Source organism: Dermochelys coriacea, chromosome 11 (genome assembly GCF_009764565.3).
Source record: "Dermochelys coriacea isolate rDerCor1 chromosome 11, rDerCor1.pri.v4, whole genome shotgun sequence".
NCBI classification, from domain to species: domain Eukaryota; kingdom Metazoa; phylum Chordata; order Testudines; family Dermochelyidae; genus Dermochelys; species Dermochelys coriacea.
In genome coordinates, this window is record NC_050078.2 from 27,045,283 (window position 1) to 27,062,192 (window position 16,910).

At 39.7% G+C, this 16,910-nt stretch overlaps 1 protein-coding gene across 4 annotated transcripts in view; it reads left to right on the forward strand.

Moving 5' to 3' along the window:
* Positions 1-16,910, forward strand: part of LYPD6B (LY6/PLAUR domain containing 6B) — a 123,504-nt gene that overhangs the window by 30,266 nt on the left and 76,328 nt on the right. Inside the window, exon 1 of one of the 4 annotated variants that reach the window (XM_038422586.2) lies at positions 9,408-9,547. The exons of 2 other annotated variants lie outside the window; for them this stretch is intronic. Coding sequence is in view for 1 of the 2 variants with exons in the window: in XM_038422583.2 (XP_038278511.1) it covers positions 9,480-9,547 (68 nt within the window). In the remaining variant the exon portion in view is untranslated. Of the gene's footprint in view, positions 1-9,407; positions 9,548-16,910 lie in introns of those variants that run through there. One more of the 4 variants, XM_038422583.2, reaches the window with a different exon arrangement.

Consider the following 16,910-nt stretch of genomic DNA (forward strand, 5'->3'; position numbering starts at 1 on the left):
TGAAAATGTTCAGACATTTACATACTTTCTATTATCTAGTTAGCATCTACATAGCACTCCCATAAGACAGAAGAGCAGTCTAGGAGTAACAGCTGAACTCACTTGAAACCTGTATAGGAGGATATGGATGTGACTGTTTTTCTTTTTTCCTGGTTATCTTGCATATTTGTGTGATAGAGGATCCTCTTCTTCCTGAACTGTCAATTCCCAGTGAGGAACTCTGTCTCCCAAATAGGAAAGAAATATTTATTGATTACATGGATAGCCATTGAGCAGTCATTATCTTTAGTGCTAGACACAGAACAGGTGAGAGAGAGAGAGAGAAGAAGAGGAAGAGAAGGCCCTGGAGCAGCTTTTCCAAAGGATTGTCTATACAAACCTGAAATAAAAGGAAAGGAAGGAAGGAAAGTCTCTGGCAGAACAGGGGTAGCTGTTGCATGGTAGTTGGAGGAAGGCTGTTGGTGGGAGAGTAGTTTCCTGGAGTGGAGCAATGGAGCTACCAAAGTTCATGTCTCAAGTATAAAATGACTGAGGGTAGTTTTCAAACACCAACTATTCCTTTCTCTGTTTTATTCATCTGCATTTATGTGAGGAGCAAGAAACTGATATAGCCTGGGAGCTGTGATGTTGATTCCCAAAATTCCCTCTCAAACCTTCTCACTTATTTTCTGTTTCCAGGAAATCCTTTTCAACTCTGGAAAGAGACAGTAAAACAGAGATTAGGATTAGAGCACAATCTACCTGCAGGTGAATGCCATTCATGTTTCATAATAACCTGCCTGAAAAAATCTGTGCAGTTTAAACACCTCTGTTGTATTAAAAGCACGTGGCTGACAGGTGGTTCTGCTGGCACAAGATAGTATCCCATCTTAGCTCCACCCAGGAGATTAAGTCTGTATAGCTGTGCAATTACCACACTAAACATATTTAACTTAATTATTGTTTTGCAGGAATATAAAGCTATCCTGGCAAACGCTGGACGCTTTAGAGCAGAACGCATCATTAAGGGCCTGATCCTGTAAACCCTGGCTCAAGTGCAGACCCATTGAAATTTGGCTGGTTAAGGGTTTGGCAGGATTGGGCCCTAAGATTCCTATTTTCCCTAAGTGAGTGGATGTGATTTAATACAGGCAGGTTAGCAGAAGTTTGAGTGATGAGCTTTGGCATTAGTTGGTCTGGTATCTTTACCGCTTTTACATTTTTTTTTAAAAAAACAATCAAAATCAGCCTATACTAGTACTTGTTATTCTGTTAAGCATCAATAATGTGCTCATCACATTAAGACAGACAGTCTTTGCTTCAGTGATCTTCCAATCTAAAAGTTATGGTGGAGGATAATTTAATGTACTGTTAAAGGTTCCTTGTGTAGCATCTTCAGTCCCAACATACAGGGTACCTCTGTCTGTGCCCTGCATCATCCAACAATTCCAGTTGTGATACTCTCCTGAGCAGGGAATAATAGCCAAGCTAAATTGTGTAGTGCTCTGAGAGAGAGAGGAACATCTAAGACCAGCATCTTCTATGCATGTTTTAAGTGGTCCCATTATGAGGATCACAAAGCAAAGGTCTTTATAAGAATTTTATAAGATTTTTATTTTGGTACATCCTTTGATATGGCAAATAACTTAACTCTTTTATTCTTCTATCTATAAACATAGCGGGTATTGGAATAGATGCAGCTGTGTTTTACTCCTAGTAGCATTTGTTTAACAACTTTTATGCTTCATTTTACCTCCATACACCTAGTGCAATTTCCAAGTGAATTCCACATTTCAGGAGATTTCAAGATTTAAAAAGATTTCAAGACTAACAAGAATTTGAATTACATATACAGTTTGTCTTTTATACCAAATACCAAGAATAAGAATGTTTTCAAAACCTTTCCTTGAAGAAAATAGGAGGGTTTAGAACTACAGAGCATTGGAAGTTAAACTGCATAACGTTGAAGTCAAGCCCCTCACAATTTCCCTGTGAAGGAATCCGGTCAGGTGGTTAACAATCACTGTTTAATCAAACAACCAGAAAGATGTGACAAATGAACCAGGCTTTCTACTTCATTAGTTATAGGAAATAAGGGATTCAGTGTGTGGAACAGATGCATAACTGCTTGAGAGAAATTAGGTGTAGGGTTGAGAAGGAAATTTGAACTGGCTATGTGCACAGATGCTATATAACACTTTGTACTCCCAAAGCTCTGAAGTATAAACTTGAGCCCTAATTTATACTCATTCAAGTATGCTGTTAATTTAACACAAATCTGAACCTTGTTTAGAATCTATTAGTCATTCAAAAATGAAGGGCAATTGTCACTATGCTAGTTTGGAAAACTTCAGGGTGAGTTGTTAAAATAAAGTGAACTTGCCCACTTTTGTACACTCTAGGATAAACTGAATTTCAACATTCAGGTTCACAATAGCTTCCCTGCTACCCCTCCTCAAGCATTACAAATAGCTTGCAACACAGACATAAATATAAGGGTACTGGCCCTTTAAGTTGGAGCCATTTTATGAGGCCAGAGGGCTAGCCCCACCTCTGTGTGTTGCTGTGGCACCTCTTGACCAACCCCAAAACTTTCTTGTTGGAGAGGGGTGTTGCCATTAGTCAATTTTGGGGTCTCTAAAGGCAACTAAGATTGGCTGATGGGACACCACCCTTAAAAGGCAGTTTAGAAGCAGGCCTCTGCCTGTTCCATCTCTGCTATCACAAATATCCTCCTTCCTGTAGAGCTCACTGGTTTTGAGCCAATTTAAAGTATTGCTTCCTGGGTTTTTTTTTATCATGCTTTAGGTGATTGTGGAGTTTTTGGTCATCAGATTGTATGGGTCCTTTTGGACTTTGAAGCAATTGTGCAGGTTATGTTGAATGGTCACAAAATACCCAAGATATGAGCATGTGTTTTTCTTAGGATTGCAATAGAAACAATTTGTCTTAGTGTGATGGCTGCCCTCTCAGTCAACACACTGGGAATTCAATTCAGGAACTCCAGAGCCAAAAAAACTCATGAGCTACTACAACTTGAGCTAAAGATCTGTAACAGATTCACGTCCTCTGCAGATCAGGCACGGGGGGACTTATTACACACATTTGTCTGTGGGTTACATTAGCAGCAGGGATCAGTCCCCTATTAGTGGGGTTAGAATCATTAAGGTGTGATGGTTGGTTTCCTACCCATTGGAGGTTGGGAAATAGGGTAAATGCCCTTTTCTGCATTAGCCCTTCTTCTGTGCTGATGTAAATTAGATTGGTATGAACACCTTAGTCCTTGAGAGGTCAAGCAGTTCCCCATGCAGTAACTTACATGGGGCCCACAGGCTTGGCATTCAATGGGTCTGTCAGGACCTTAGGGTTAGGTCTTGAACAATTTGTGTGGTCTGGTTTTAAGCACTGAAATGGGGGGCAAGTAGATGGCGGTCTGAGGTCTTTAGATGTTTGTTTAGTTGTCATTTTAAGTTATGAATCAAGTTGAGTCTGCTTAGCCAAAAAGTATCCATCCTCATTGACACCTGCCATTTGTAATTACTCGTTCGCCCCCAGTGTTCTGACACTTGACTCCCCAGGGATATGCAGTGGTGTTGCTAGAGACAATAGCAGAGGATAACAGCCAGTTTAGGATTTATACGTCCCAACTGGGTGAAGAGAATCAGCTGATGTTAACTCGGCGGAATGTGTTCTAAGCTAATGTTTTCAGACTGAACTGCATGCATGCAAGTTTTGCATGTATGCTAAATCTGCATTTACACATGCTAGGTGGGTTCTATAGCATTGACTCCTGTTTTTTTTGGTGCAAATGCTGTTTGTGTTTACAGAACTTGCATTTGAACAAGATTTGTGGGTGCTACCTAGTCACCAGGGTCTGAAATTCTGACCCTTTTTGTCAGCTCATGTGTTTGCCTAGAGATAGTCATTGGTAAATGCCAGAGTAGATTTCCCACCTTTTACTGTCTAACACTGACTCTAGTAACATCCCAGTGATTTAAGAAATAAGGGGTTGTTTGGCAGGAAAGCATTGTTTGCATCAGTCCAAACAAAGCCAGATGCAGCAGGCACAGTGGGGTAGCTCAGAAAGAATAAATGGGACATGAAGGGAAACTTCTAGCTGGCACACTCTATTTACACTAGCTTCAAAGCCAGAAGTGATTTCATTGATCGACCAGTCTTTAGGGAGCAAGAGACTTGTTTTAAAGTTCTTTTTAGTGCGTTGCATAGTGTGTACTAGTCACGATACATAGCACATTTAAATTAAAACAGAGAAACTCAAAGTTTTCCATCCAGGTTTGTGTCATATTTTAGTTGTGGTGGAAACAAGTCACATACATGTTGACATCTTTACAGCAGCTCCTGGGGGAAAGGAAGGCAGAGATCTCCATAAAATCTAAACTCCATGTTGCCCTGGACAACTAATTACCTGGCAAGGAATGAATCCAAGAACTGTCCAACCAGTGTAAAACAGCCAAAACTTCATGTGATAGCACCTGCACCAGTGTAAACACCCTGTCAATTCTTATCCACTCTCCATTTTACTTTGCACTGGGGAGGCCCACCTGGGAAAAGCAAAGCAAATAGAAGTAACCACTATGGAATGACAGCCATAAAAGAGCCATTGGCTAGAAAACTTGAGTAAACCTTCAGCAAAGGAAGCAAGTCATTTTTTAAAATCCTTCCCAGTTCTCTTTAGCATTTAAGAATAAAGCAGTTTAATAAAATGACTAATACATTTTTGAGTGCTACATATATAATAGTAGGTTTGAGAGTAGCAGCTGTGTTAGTTTGTATTCTGTTAGTCTGCTCAAATTTATTTGAGCATAAGCTTTCGTGAGCTTCTAAGGTGCCACAAGTACTCCTTTTCTTTTTGCGAATTCAGACTAACACGGCTGCTACTCTGAAACCTGTCATTATGCAAGGCACTGAATTTAGCAGTATGGAGTGGAAATGTATCAACTTCATGATGAAGTGAACTGTAGCTCACGAAAGCTTATGCTCAGATAAATTTGTTAGTCTCTAAGGTGCCACAAGTACGCCTTTTCTTTTTATATATAATAGTAGTAATGGATTAATCGGTCCTGCTGCTCCTTTACTTGGCTGTAGCCGTTGTGTTTGAATTCCAAACTGTTGCAATGTCGCCCTCCCTTCCAGAGAAGAATTTCATTTTTAGCTGCATTAATGAAATTAATCCTTCCCCCCAAAAGTCAATAATAAAATTCCCATTGATTTGAAAGGGGCCAGGATTTCAGCCGTAGACTTCAAAATCGCATAAGAACAAAACAACTCTTCAAAATCCTTAGACCAGTAGAAAACACTTGCCTGCCTACAGTGTGGGCCAGATTTCTGAATGGAGCTCAGCACATTGGGTGCAGATTTCTTTTGACAACCTGCCTAAAAGTGTCACAATGGGAGCAGCCAGGAGCTGAGCGCTTTTGAAAATATGGACTCTTTTTATGTGCCTAAGTAGGAGGACCCTCTTGAGAAATCTGGCCAACTGGGGGTGCTGAACACCTGAAAATTTGATCACCCCTAAGGAATTCATACATACTTAAGGGGACGGCCGTGTGGTCCACATAAGAGTTAATTTGGAAGAGGCAACTTCTTTCAGAACTACAGTAGAAATATTGTTGGTGCTTTTTGGCTAGGTGACCTGATTTTTCAAAGTAAAAGAGCTAGGACAGTATCTCACAGGGGTTTGGGCAAGTGCATGGTAGAGAGTCAGTAATTGCGAGGTACAGACTAGGGAGGGTTTTGACAGCTTGGAGGGAGGGGCTGGAATCCCTGCTTTCCTCTTGCCTCCTTGTGCAGCTACACATTGTGGCTAGGAATAGCTCTGAAGCAGTCTTCAAAAACTTGGGTGAGGGGTGGGGCATGTTTAATGTAAAGCTGACCAGAGGACTTGAATTGCCCTGAAACTGAGAGAGTCACAGCTGGTTAACCTGATTACTGGTGAGAAGAATGGCAGGCTGGCTACAAATGACCAACATGGCAAGTGGTGGCACCTGAATTTCATATCCACTTACTCAGCTTGCTGTCAATTTTGTTGGCTTGGCTGGTGGTTCCTGCAGGCTGCCAGAGTCTACAGGGGGTTACAATGCCTGGCACATAATTTTTTTTAGGGGCTCTGAAAACCAGGACACTGATAGTTTTCATTGACATATTGGAGTAAAACTTGGGAAACTGAGTCACAAGACCATCCAATTTAGGCTTAATCAATTTTTGCCTTTTATTTATCCAATTTCAGAGAGAATTATTGCCACTTAGAGAGTCTGGACATACATTTATGCCAGACAAATAATAACAGACTGGACAGAATTGGTAAATGGGCCCAAGTTACCACATTCGGGGAAATCATTGCCTTCTCTGACTCTTTGGTTTTGTCTTTCCTTCAGTTTCTGGTCTGGTGTTTCTCCAGTTTGGTCTCTTATACATTTCTATATTATAGATTACTTAACCTTTATCCAAATGGCTTTTAACACACCAGCCCTTCAGGTTTGTGGTAATGTGTACATTATGCATTTGTAAGTTTCAATTACCCAACTTCTGCATTTTTTTCTGCTGGTTTTGCAGTTTCAGTGCCATATTGTTTTTGTGTCTCTGCCCTGGGTCTTCCCAGAAAAAGGGTTTTTTGTTGTCATAGGTTTGAATATTTTTATCTTAAAACTTCCAGCACAATATGTTACCTTTGTTTTGTCAGCAATAACCACATTTTAAGCAGCTCAGCAATGTATATCAAAGAATTGGCAAAAACACACACTTGCCAGCAAGGTGTTGGCCTAAGTGTCTCCTCATCTGTACTCATTCACTATACATAATTACACATCATTAAAATATGACAAAGCTTTTAATTTTACCATTTAGCAATCCTTCATTTTTATTTTTCAATGTTATAAGTCAGTTTATGCTAGCTTCTTAATATATTTGGGGAGGGGAGTTTGGAGAGCATGCTACGATTCTGTAATGAAGATAAAAAATGTTGACATTTAACATGCGTTTTTCATTCAAAGTCCAGTTTTGTTTATGAATCATTATCAAGAAACTTCATTAGAAATTTTCCTGCAAATGCATTTTGAGGGGTGTCTCAATTTTAGGGCTTTGATAAAGTTGCTTTTAATGGTACCCCAACAGATACGTTTTCCTTTTCAGGGTATGATCCATTCTGAGAATTCTTATGATTTAATGCTTCTAACTTGTTCCTTCTGAGTCTATCGATACCCTACTTGAGAGTTTCAATGATGGAATTCAGTGGAAGCTCAGAAGCATTTGTTTCTTAATGTGTGGTTTAACTCCAGTTGTTTTTAAAACTTTCCTCCAGACTCAATTACTATCGTTTAAGCACAACACTTGATCAGTAGTAAGTGGAAACGATGACTTGTGTAATATATTGGTCTTGACTTAATTACCTTTACACAGATATAAAAACATTTTTTGGTTGTGTGAATATTTAAGTAGGTGCCAGCTTGGAAGTTAAGTGATTAAATTGCAGAGAGATATTTTGAAAGTAGTCATCAACCTGGCTAGATTCATATTGAATGAATTCCATGTTAGAACTGATGTAAACCCACATAAAAGAGGTTATATAACTGAAAGATACATTTTAATCTGTACAGTTCACTGCCAGATCTGAGAAAATGAACTCTAAGTGTAGAAATAAGAAAAGAGACCGGGTCTAACTGACAGAATGCTCTTTTAACTAGTAAAATCCATGTTTGCAACCTTGTCTGTGGTTAACCACTTCTAGATGATGTCATGGGCCTTTTTTTACAGGGACTGTTAAAATGCGATGGAGCAATAATAAAATTCACAATTAAATTTTATTTCTCTGTGTTTTGTTTGTTTTCAATGACTGTTCCTGGCTTTGAGAGTGGTTTTGTTGTTGTTGTTGCAGTGAATTTAATCAGAATATTGAATGGTTGCAATCTTTGTGGTTGAACAATAATAGGAAGAGATACTTAATGGTTTGCTTGTAGTAATCCTACAATATATGCCTGTTTGTCCTGCTACTTCTCTGTTTCAGAGGCTTCTGCTGTAAGTGGAGTGTTAATAATTTTTCTAATATGGTAAATCAAATGTCTGGTCATATGCAAGATATGACATGAAGCCTTGCAGAAATCCTTTAAAACAAATATGACTGAAAATGGCCACAGCCTATGGGTTGCCTTAGCTACAGCTGTGAATAATGAAACCTTTTTGTTTCTTTGCTATCATGTATTAAGTTTATGGAAAGTACTTAAGTACAACAGTGACCTCAACCTTTGCACAGTAGTTAGTAGTTATAGTTGACGATGTTTGCTATTGGCTTATCAGTTAAGTGATGGTTGATGTAGAGCTTTTGGGTTATGCTGGTTGGGTCCCTTATTCGTTACTAGTCACATTTATGGTACGGAGATTGCAGTACATATATTTTTCAACCATAAGGGCAAATGTACTACCCAGCACTCAGCCAAAATAGTCTGATCAGGTAGACAGATGCATGGGTTACGTTCCCTCAGACTATGCCATGCCTGCTGAGCTGTTCTGTAGAGGTTATTTCAGCTCAATGACTGAAATAGCCTCCTTCAGTCTTTACCCAGACCACACATGTGGGGAGAATGAGACTATCAGTGCAATCATGGGTCCTCCGTCTTCATCACTCCCATTGCCCATCTGTGTCCTGTCCCCTCCTCCCCTGCACTTTCCATACAGGGTTCTTTCCTTGGGTTGGGCTCTGTGCAGGAGTTGCACATCCCCTATTTGCCACCACATTGCCACTTTCTCTCAGACAGTGATGTGCACTGATTCCACTGTCAACAAGCACTTTGCATTGGGATTAATGGCAGTTATCCCCTCATTTCTGTTTTAAAGGTGTCAGCTGGAATCTGGGTTGTTTAATGACATTAAGGGACTGATCCTGCAGTGGGTTTGAGCATCCACAACTATTGACTTCACCTGGAGAAAAGAGTGCTCATCATCTTGCAGTTTTGAGTCTGCAGTACAGCCCTTTGGCTCCTGGCAAGTTTTATTTAATTTCTTTGTATGAGATAAACAACACTATCCTAGGCTTGAAGCACCTATAAACCTGTCACTCTGGCTTTCATTTGGGCGAAGTTTGGACACCTCTAGAATACAATTTTCTTTGTGGTCTCTGTTGATGAGTCTCACTTGGATTGCATTTTATTTCTTTAACGCAGGGGTTCCCAAACTGTGGGCCACAGCGCAAAGATGGGCTGTGACGCAGTCCCTGGTGATCCATTGGCACAGCTGCATTCTCCAATTAAGCTGGGGTGGAGGGTTTTTTGGGGGGGGCATGTAGGGCATGCTCCTTCCCCAAAAAACTGCATCTTTCCTTTCCACTCCCCTCTTGACCCTAGCCCTTCAGCACAGCTCCAGGGTACATGGCCCTATCCACTTGCCCTGCCTGATAGAGCCTACATAGGGAAAGCATATGGGTCTGCACTTAAGGCTGGAGTAAACGGGGATGAAAATTGAAAAGAGATCAGGTTGAGCCTCACTAACCTATGTTCCCACCTGGAAAAACTGCAAGGAGAAGCAGGCGCATCCATCCCATTAAGAAGACTCCAGGTCTGTAAGTAATTTGGGTTTTATTTACAATATTTGATACTTTTTCTTATTAGTAAAGAGCAAGGTTTGGCCTTTACTTAAACAGCATAGACATTTAGATTTTACACTATAAAAATTGAAAACAGAATATAGTGTTCATAGTTGGACAAATATTTTATTTTAAAATTAACGAATAGTGGGGGGTTTAAACAATTTTGTTAGCGCTGTGTTGCTTATTAATCTCTTTTATACAAAACTGTGTTTTCCCTATTTGAACACCACATTTTGCTCTCAACATTTTTTTAAAGTATAGTTTTACTAAAACTGTTTGGTTTCAAAGATCTTGAAGCATTTCTTTGAATGCATATTGCTAGGGATTTCTATCATTACAATTGTTTACATTAAAATAAAAAGGAAATGTGCATTGTTTATTTACAGTGACATTTATATGTAGGTAATAATTCAAATTAATAGTTTTCCTCAAAAAGTGTTAATAGTGGGCTGCAGTGCTTATTGCAGTTGCACAGGTGGGCCTTGGGGAAAAAAGTCTGGGAACTCCTGCCCTAACGTACCATATTTTGTGCCAGAATTGACATGCTAAGGAAAAATTCCAAGTGGAGTTTTGGCATGTATTAGACATCAGCAGTAGTGACAATAAAGGTGTGAAGATAAGATTGCCTTCTGCAAGGGCAGCTCATCCAGGGGCTAGGGAAAAACATAAACTGAGTAATAAAATTACAGGGAAAGCTTCATGTTTACTTTACTCATTTTACTTCTGCAGGAAAAAAGTGTAATATACTCACAACGTAAAAAGATGTGTTCTATATATATAACTAAATATAGTTAGTGTCCTTTGAAGAGGGAGCTAAGAGACATGGGAATCTTTTGAGAGGCTCAGGTAATAGTTATAATCCTTGTCAAGTGGTCATTCTCATCTTTCAAACTCCTCCTTAGTATAGTGGAACAAACATTCACCAGTAAAGCTTGTTTTTTCTGTGCCACGGATGCAGTTGTTAAACAACTTCTTCCAAACCCACTTTGGGACGCAGTTCAATCATTAATCTCAATAAAATATTATTGGCTTCTAACAGTATCTGAGTATTAGATTGGATGAAATTTATTACATTAAACCCTCTGTGGTCATTTAGGGATTTTTGCAGCCACAGAGAGTACCACATGTTTATTTTTTGACAATCTGCTATAGCTGTGGAGTAATTACAGTTGTGCTCTGGAAACAGATAAATTTGCCATCTTTTTGTCCCATGGAAGAAAAAATATTCAGAGGTTTTATGTACCTCCATCCTAGCTACTCTGCAAATTTCAGGACTGGTGGCAGTTTTGATGGTGATGTACATATATTTAAATTTCCCCTGAAATCTGAGACTGATGCAATCAGCTTTACAATAGGAATGGTTCAAATACAGAACTTTTTTCAGAGTAGCAGCCGTGTTAGTCTGTATTCGCAAAAAGAAAAGGAGTACTTGTGGCACCTTAGAGACTAACAAATTTATTAGAGCATAAGCTTTCGTGAACTTCATCGGATGCATTCGGTGGCAAATACAGTGGGGAGATTTATATATACACAGAGAGAACATGAAACAATGGGTTTTATCATACACACTGTAAGGAGAGTGATCACTTAAGATGAGCTATTACCGTCAGGAAGTGGGGGGGAGAAGGAGGAAAACCTTTTATGGTGATGATCAAGGTGGGCCATTTCCAGCAGTAACAAGAACATCTGAGGAACAGTGGGGGGTGGGGTGGGGGGAGAAACAACATGGGGATATAGTTTTACTTTGTGTAATGACCCATCCACTCCCAGTCTCTATTCAAGCCTAAGTTAATTGTATCCAGTTTGCAAATTAATTCCAATTCAGCAGTCTCTCCTTGGAGTTTGTTTTTGAAGTTTTTGTTGAAGGATAGCCACTCTCAGATCTGTAATCGTGTGACCGAAGAAATTGAAGTGTTCTCCGACTGGTTTTTGAATGTTATAATTCTTGACGTCTGATTTGTGTCCATTTATTCTTTTATGTAGAGACTGTCCAGTTTGACCAATGTACATGGCAGAGGGGCATTGCTGGCCCATGATGGCATATATCACATTGGTAGATGTGCAGGTGAACGAGCCTCTGATAGTGTGGCTGATGTGATTAGGCCCTATGATGGTGTCTCCTGAATAGATATGTGGACAGAGTTGGCAACGGGCTTTGTTGCAAGGATAGGTTCCTGGGTTAGTGGTTCTGTTGTGTGGTTGCTGGTGAATATTTGCTTCAGGTTGGGGAGCTGTCTGTAAGCAAGGACTGACCTGTCTCCCAAGATCCGTGAGAGTGATGAGTCGTCCTTCAGGATAGGTTGTAGATCCTTGATGATGCGTTGGAGAGGTTTTAGTTGGGGGCTGAAGGTGATGGCTAGTGGCGTTCTGTTATTTTCTTTGTTGGGCCTGTCCTGTAGTAGGTGACTGTTGGCAATGGCTCACTTTGATTATCACCATAAAAGGTTTTCCTCCTCCCCCCCCCCCCCCCTTCTGCTGGTAATAGCTCATCTTAAGTGATCACTCTCCTTACAGTGTGTATGATAAAACCCATTGTTTCATGTTCTCTGTGTGTGTGTGTGTGTGTGTGTGTGTGTGTGTGTATATAAATCTTCCCACTGTATTTTCTACTGAATGCATGAAGTGAGCTGTAGTTCACGAAAGCTTATGCTCAAATAAATTTGTTAGTCTCTAAGGTGCCACAAGTACTCCTTTTCTTTATAAAAAACTTTGTAACTCTTTCCCAGCCTGGGTGCCTCTGCCATGAAAGGGTTAATAATGACTTAGTAGCAGGTTGTGCATGGATGCACTTTCACATCCTGAATGTTGACAAATCACCCAAATCTCTCTCTCTGCTAGACATATTGACCTGTCATTGCAATGATCAGTGATTCAGAAAACTTCCTGAATTTTTAACCCAAGTTTTAACAGAAGTGGCTTTGGCTGCATATGTGTTTCCTGCAGTGTAATGGCCAATAATATATCCGATGTGCAAAGGCAGTTCCTGCAGGCTGCAGTTATAATGGTATGCTAAACACTTAATAAAAAGCACATCAATCTTTTTCTTCACCTCAGAAATATGTGCCACAACACCTACTAATGTGGTTTTTCTACATTTTGATCTCACCAGCATGTAACAATTCAAGAAAAAGTAAAGCTTAAGATCACATTTCAGAGCATGACTTGGGGGTCTTGAATAATTACTACTATGTCAAAACTACAAATTATTGTTACTTCCATGATCTTTACAGTATTATTTGCATGCTTCTGGCTGGTTTCTCTCTTTGTGTATATATGTGCGTAAGAAGATATATGTACATATCTTCTTAAAACATTTTGGGTCTGATTCCAGCTGATGATAAACACAGATGCCCCTCAGAAAACCAAGTTCAGTCTTGTAATACACGTCGTTTTTTTCTGAAGCCCATATTTTACTTTAAATCTGCAGTGGAATTCCATGCATTGGGAGTGATGTTCATAGAGTACAGGCAATGTATGGTCCTAAGGAAATCTATCCAAACTTTAATTTGGATTAAATTAAACTTCTGGCACAATTCATTTCTGTTGCCATCTCTCTTGGCCTGACAATAGCTGGACATAACCATAGTATTTATAACTCTCTATATTGGATTTGGTTCCAGATTGTCTCATGTAGTGATACAGAAGCTTGAATTGTTTGCTACGTGTGTATTTCAGTAAAAGCATCTGTTGTGTAATTCCAAAGATACTTTGTGCAAAGGAAATGATGCTGTCCCATCAGAGTATGATCTTGGAAATAATTTTAAGATCTAACTGAGCTGTAGTGTCTTTGCTAGTACAGAATAATTTGGTTTTGGTTTAATGAAGCTCTAATTGTTCAGAAATGTAAAAATGTGCAATAGAAAAGTCCCAAAGTCCATGCTTTCCATGTGCATGCATGCATAGCTGTCCTAGGTCCCAGGTTTGTGTGATGCTAAGTGTTTCCTGACAGGTGACTGACAAGTATGGCTGGACCCCTTTGCAGCCTTAGTACTATTTGTAATCGAGTACTGTCAAATGCCTACATGACCTAGCAGGAGTAGATGATGAAGCACTATAATGGCTCCAATTGTTCTCCTCCAGAAGAATTCCCTGAGTGGTGGTGGGTAATTGGTTCTCCCCTTCTGGGGTCGCATATAATCACTGCTTCTATTCAATATCTACATGAAACCATTGGGAGAGATAGTGAGATGCTATGGACTTGGCTGCCAGCATTGTGTCAATGACACTCAACTCTGTATGTCATTTTCAGCTGATGCAATCACTGCTACTGCTAAAATGTCAGAATGCCTACAAGATACTGGCTCTTGGGTGAGGAGTAACTGTCTCAAGCTGAATCCAGGCAAAACTGAAGTTATGGCTCAGATCACTGTGAGCACTATCAGGCTTGTGCTCATGTCTTTCCACTGGCTCCCAGACCTCTTCCTAAAGCCAGTTTAAGACCCTGGTCCAAATTTTTAAAGCAGTTAATGGATCAAGCCCCAACTACATCTAAGACTAACTTTTGATTTACGGACCACCATGATGGTTGTGCTCCTTTAGGACAATGCATATTTCAAAGCCCAGCACATGGCATGTGAGAGCTGGGGTCAAAGCATCCTCTGTTGAGGACATCCAGCTATGGAACAATCTTCCACAGGAGACCAAGCAAATCAAGAGTCTGACTATCTTTAGGAAACATTGGAATGTCTTCTTCTTTGAGAAGAAATTTCTGCCATTAAGTGATGCTCACAATTAAAATACTCCGTTTATTCCCAACCCCCTGCCAACTACCTCACAAAAAATAAAAACAAAAACCCCTACCTGCAAGCAAAGCTTTGACCCTATAAAGGGAGGAGGGTCAGTGACTCCATGAAATCCCCTGGGAACTTTGCTATTATTATTGATTTTATGTGGGAGACTATAGTGATGGGCAGCAGTATAAAACCTTAAGATAGGAGTATAATCAATTTCAGTTGATTTCCATTGGAGTTAAGGATGCAGAGTTTCTCACAGGGTTTCTACCCTTCAAAAAAACATGGGCTATGGGAAATATTTAGGTTTTTTTAGAAAGCAATTGTATTTATCTTTAAAAACACACACAGTATTTTCAACAAGTGAGCTCCACTGGTCTTTTTTCTAAGTATGGTTTTCAGGGATGTTACAGGAGAAACATGAAGTTTAAAAGACCACTATTAAAGATAGTTTACCCTTCAGTATATATTGGAGTGCAATATTACTGTTTGAATGAACATTTGGCACTTTTCTGTTGTTTGTGAGATTTTTGAATAATGCCTTGTGCATTCACTCTGGACATGGGGCAGACAGTGTCATTGTAATCTTATTTTTAATGTGAAAATAAGGTACTAATAAGACAATTGGCATTTTTCTTACTTGTCTGTTTCAACTTTAATATCTTGGGCTTATTCTAGAAGAATAAATTCTTGTGGTAGCCTTAAAAGATGGTATCAAGACAAGGGAAGAGTACAAGACACCATTGCAGAAAGAGAAGTCAATGATGATACATAGCATTATATTTTGTGCTTGAAAAGCAAGAAAAATGGAACCCAAAATAAACAGAGTATAACTTTTTTAAAAAATAGTCACAGGCAGCAGAATTATGAGGTACGAGGAGTAAAAGTGATGTATCCCCTGCACCTTCCCACACACCACATCCTTGAGAGAAGAAATTGCTCTGTAAATGCAGAAGACCTAAAAAGTCAGCCTTATTCTAACATGGAACTGTCAGCAGGCCTCAAATGAAGCTTTTGGGAATGATGAAAACTTTAAAAGCTCACTTTTATCACCACACAAGTTCATACAGGGCTGCTTAGAGGGTTAATCTGTAATGACAGACACAAGCCAAGAGAGTGTTTGTACACTGTAGACAAGAAGTCCAAAACCCTTCTTCTAGTCCTGGCTTCTATTTATTTCCAGTCTTAACTTATAGATATCTTCTGAGCATTAGCAGCTGCCATATTAGCATGGACAAGGTCTATCTTCTCCAATAACCTGTCTCCAACAGTGGTCAGTACCAAATGCTTCAGAGGAGTTTTCTGACTTTTTGGGATAATGCTTCTAATGGTGCTGTACTGTACAATGAGAAATTCTATAGAATATTACCCCAAATCAGCAGGAATCATAGTCCTTATAGCTTTCACTAGGATTTGTATCAGGCTTTTGGGAGCCTACAATACCCTAAGACCTGGATTCAATGTGTCAGTGGCCACAGAGCGAAGCTGGCACAAGGCCCCTGGGACCTGTAAGGTAGGGTTCTGCATTGCTGAACTAAATCTAGTCTGGGCTCTGAGGAGAAGGGTGCACAGCTTCGTGGCCTGATTCAGCACAGCATGTATGCATGTGGTTATGTTCCACTGCAGTAAATGAGATGTAATCACATGCTTAAATGTTTTGCTAAATTGGGATCTATGCAATTTAAATACAGAGAGCCAGATTCTTCTCTTATTTACTTCAGTGTGTAGGTGGGGTCACTACTGAAGTCAGTCTAGGTACTCTGGGTTTTCACTTCTGTACAATAATTGATAGCTGAACCTGAAGGAGACTTCAATCTTGAGATCTGTGTGATGTCTAGTTCAACAATTAAACACGGTGAGATACAACAGAACAGAGTTGGAAGTTTGAACATTATGTGAACTTATTTTTGTTGTATCTGAATTTACTGAGTTGACATACTATCCACACCAACCCTCTGGGGTAGGAAAGCTTTTTGCAGAAGGGTGGAGACAGAGCCACAGACCCAGTGAAGTGATTTGTCCAAGATCACGCAGAATGTCAGTGGTAGAGCTGGGAATAGAGTCCAGGAATTCGGTTCCCGCTCCTCTGCTCTAACCATGCATCAGCACTGTGTGGGCTACCTTTGAAAAAAAACCAACCCCAAAGTATTGGGGCTGCTAGTATCTTTTTAAATATTATGATACATTTCAAGGAAGTTGCATAACTCTTGTGATGTAATATGAATAAATCTGTTGCAAGAATTATGCTCTGGAGCAATTTGTTTTTTACCTGATGAAGTCTCTATGATTGGAGTACTTCATGAATGCCTGAATTTAATTTGATAAATAAGAGTTACTGTGTGCAGGAGCGTCATGTTATATCTATCTCTGACATGAGGGCAGTATTTCCCTGACACCATTTGCTTCAAGCCCTTGGGGGAAAAAGTCTTTCTTTTGGAATGTTCTTTTACTCATGACGACATGTTTTTTGTTTCTGGACTTTACACATTGACTTTGAACTTCAGAAGGATGTGCAAAGCATAGACTTCTATTACATGATTTGGCTCCCAGCCCACAGAAACTAGCAACAACCACCTTCATTTCATTAAAAACAAAAGTTTGAAGAA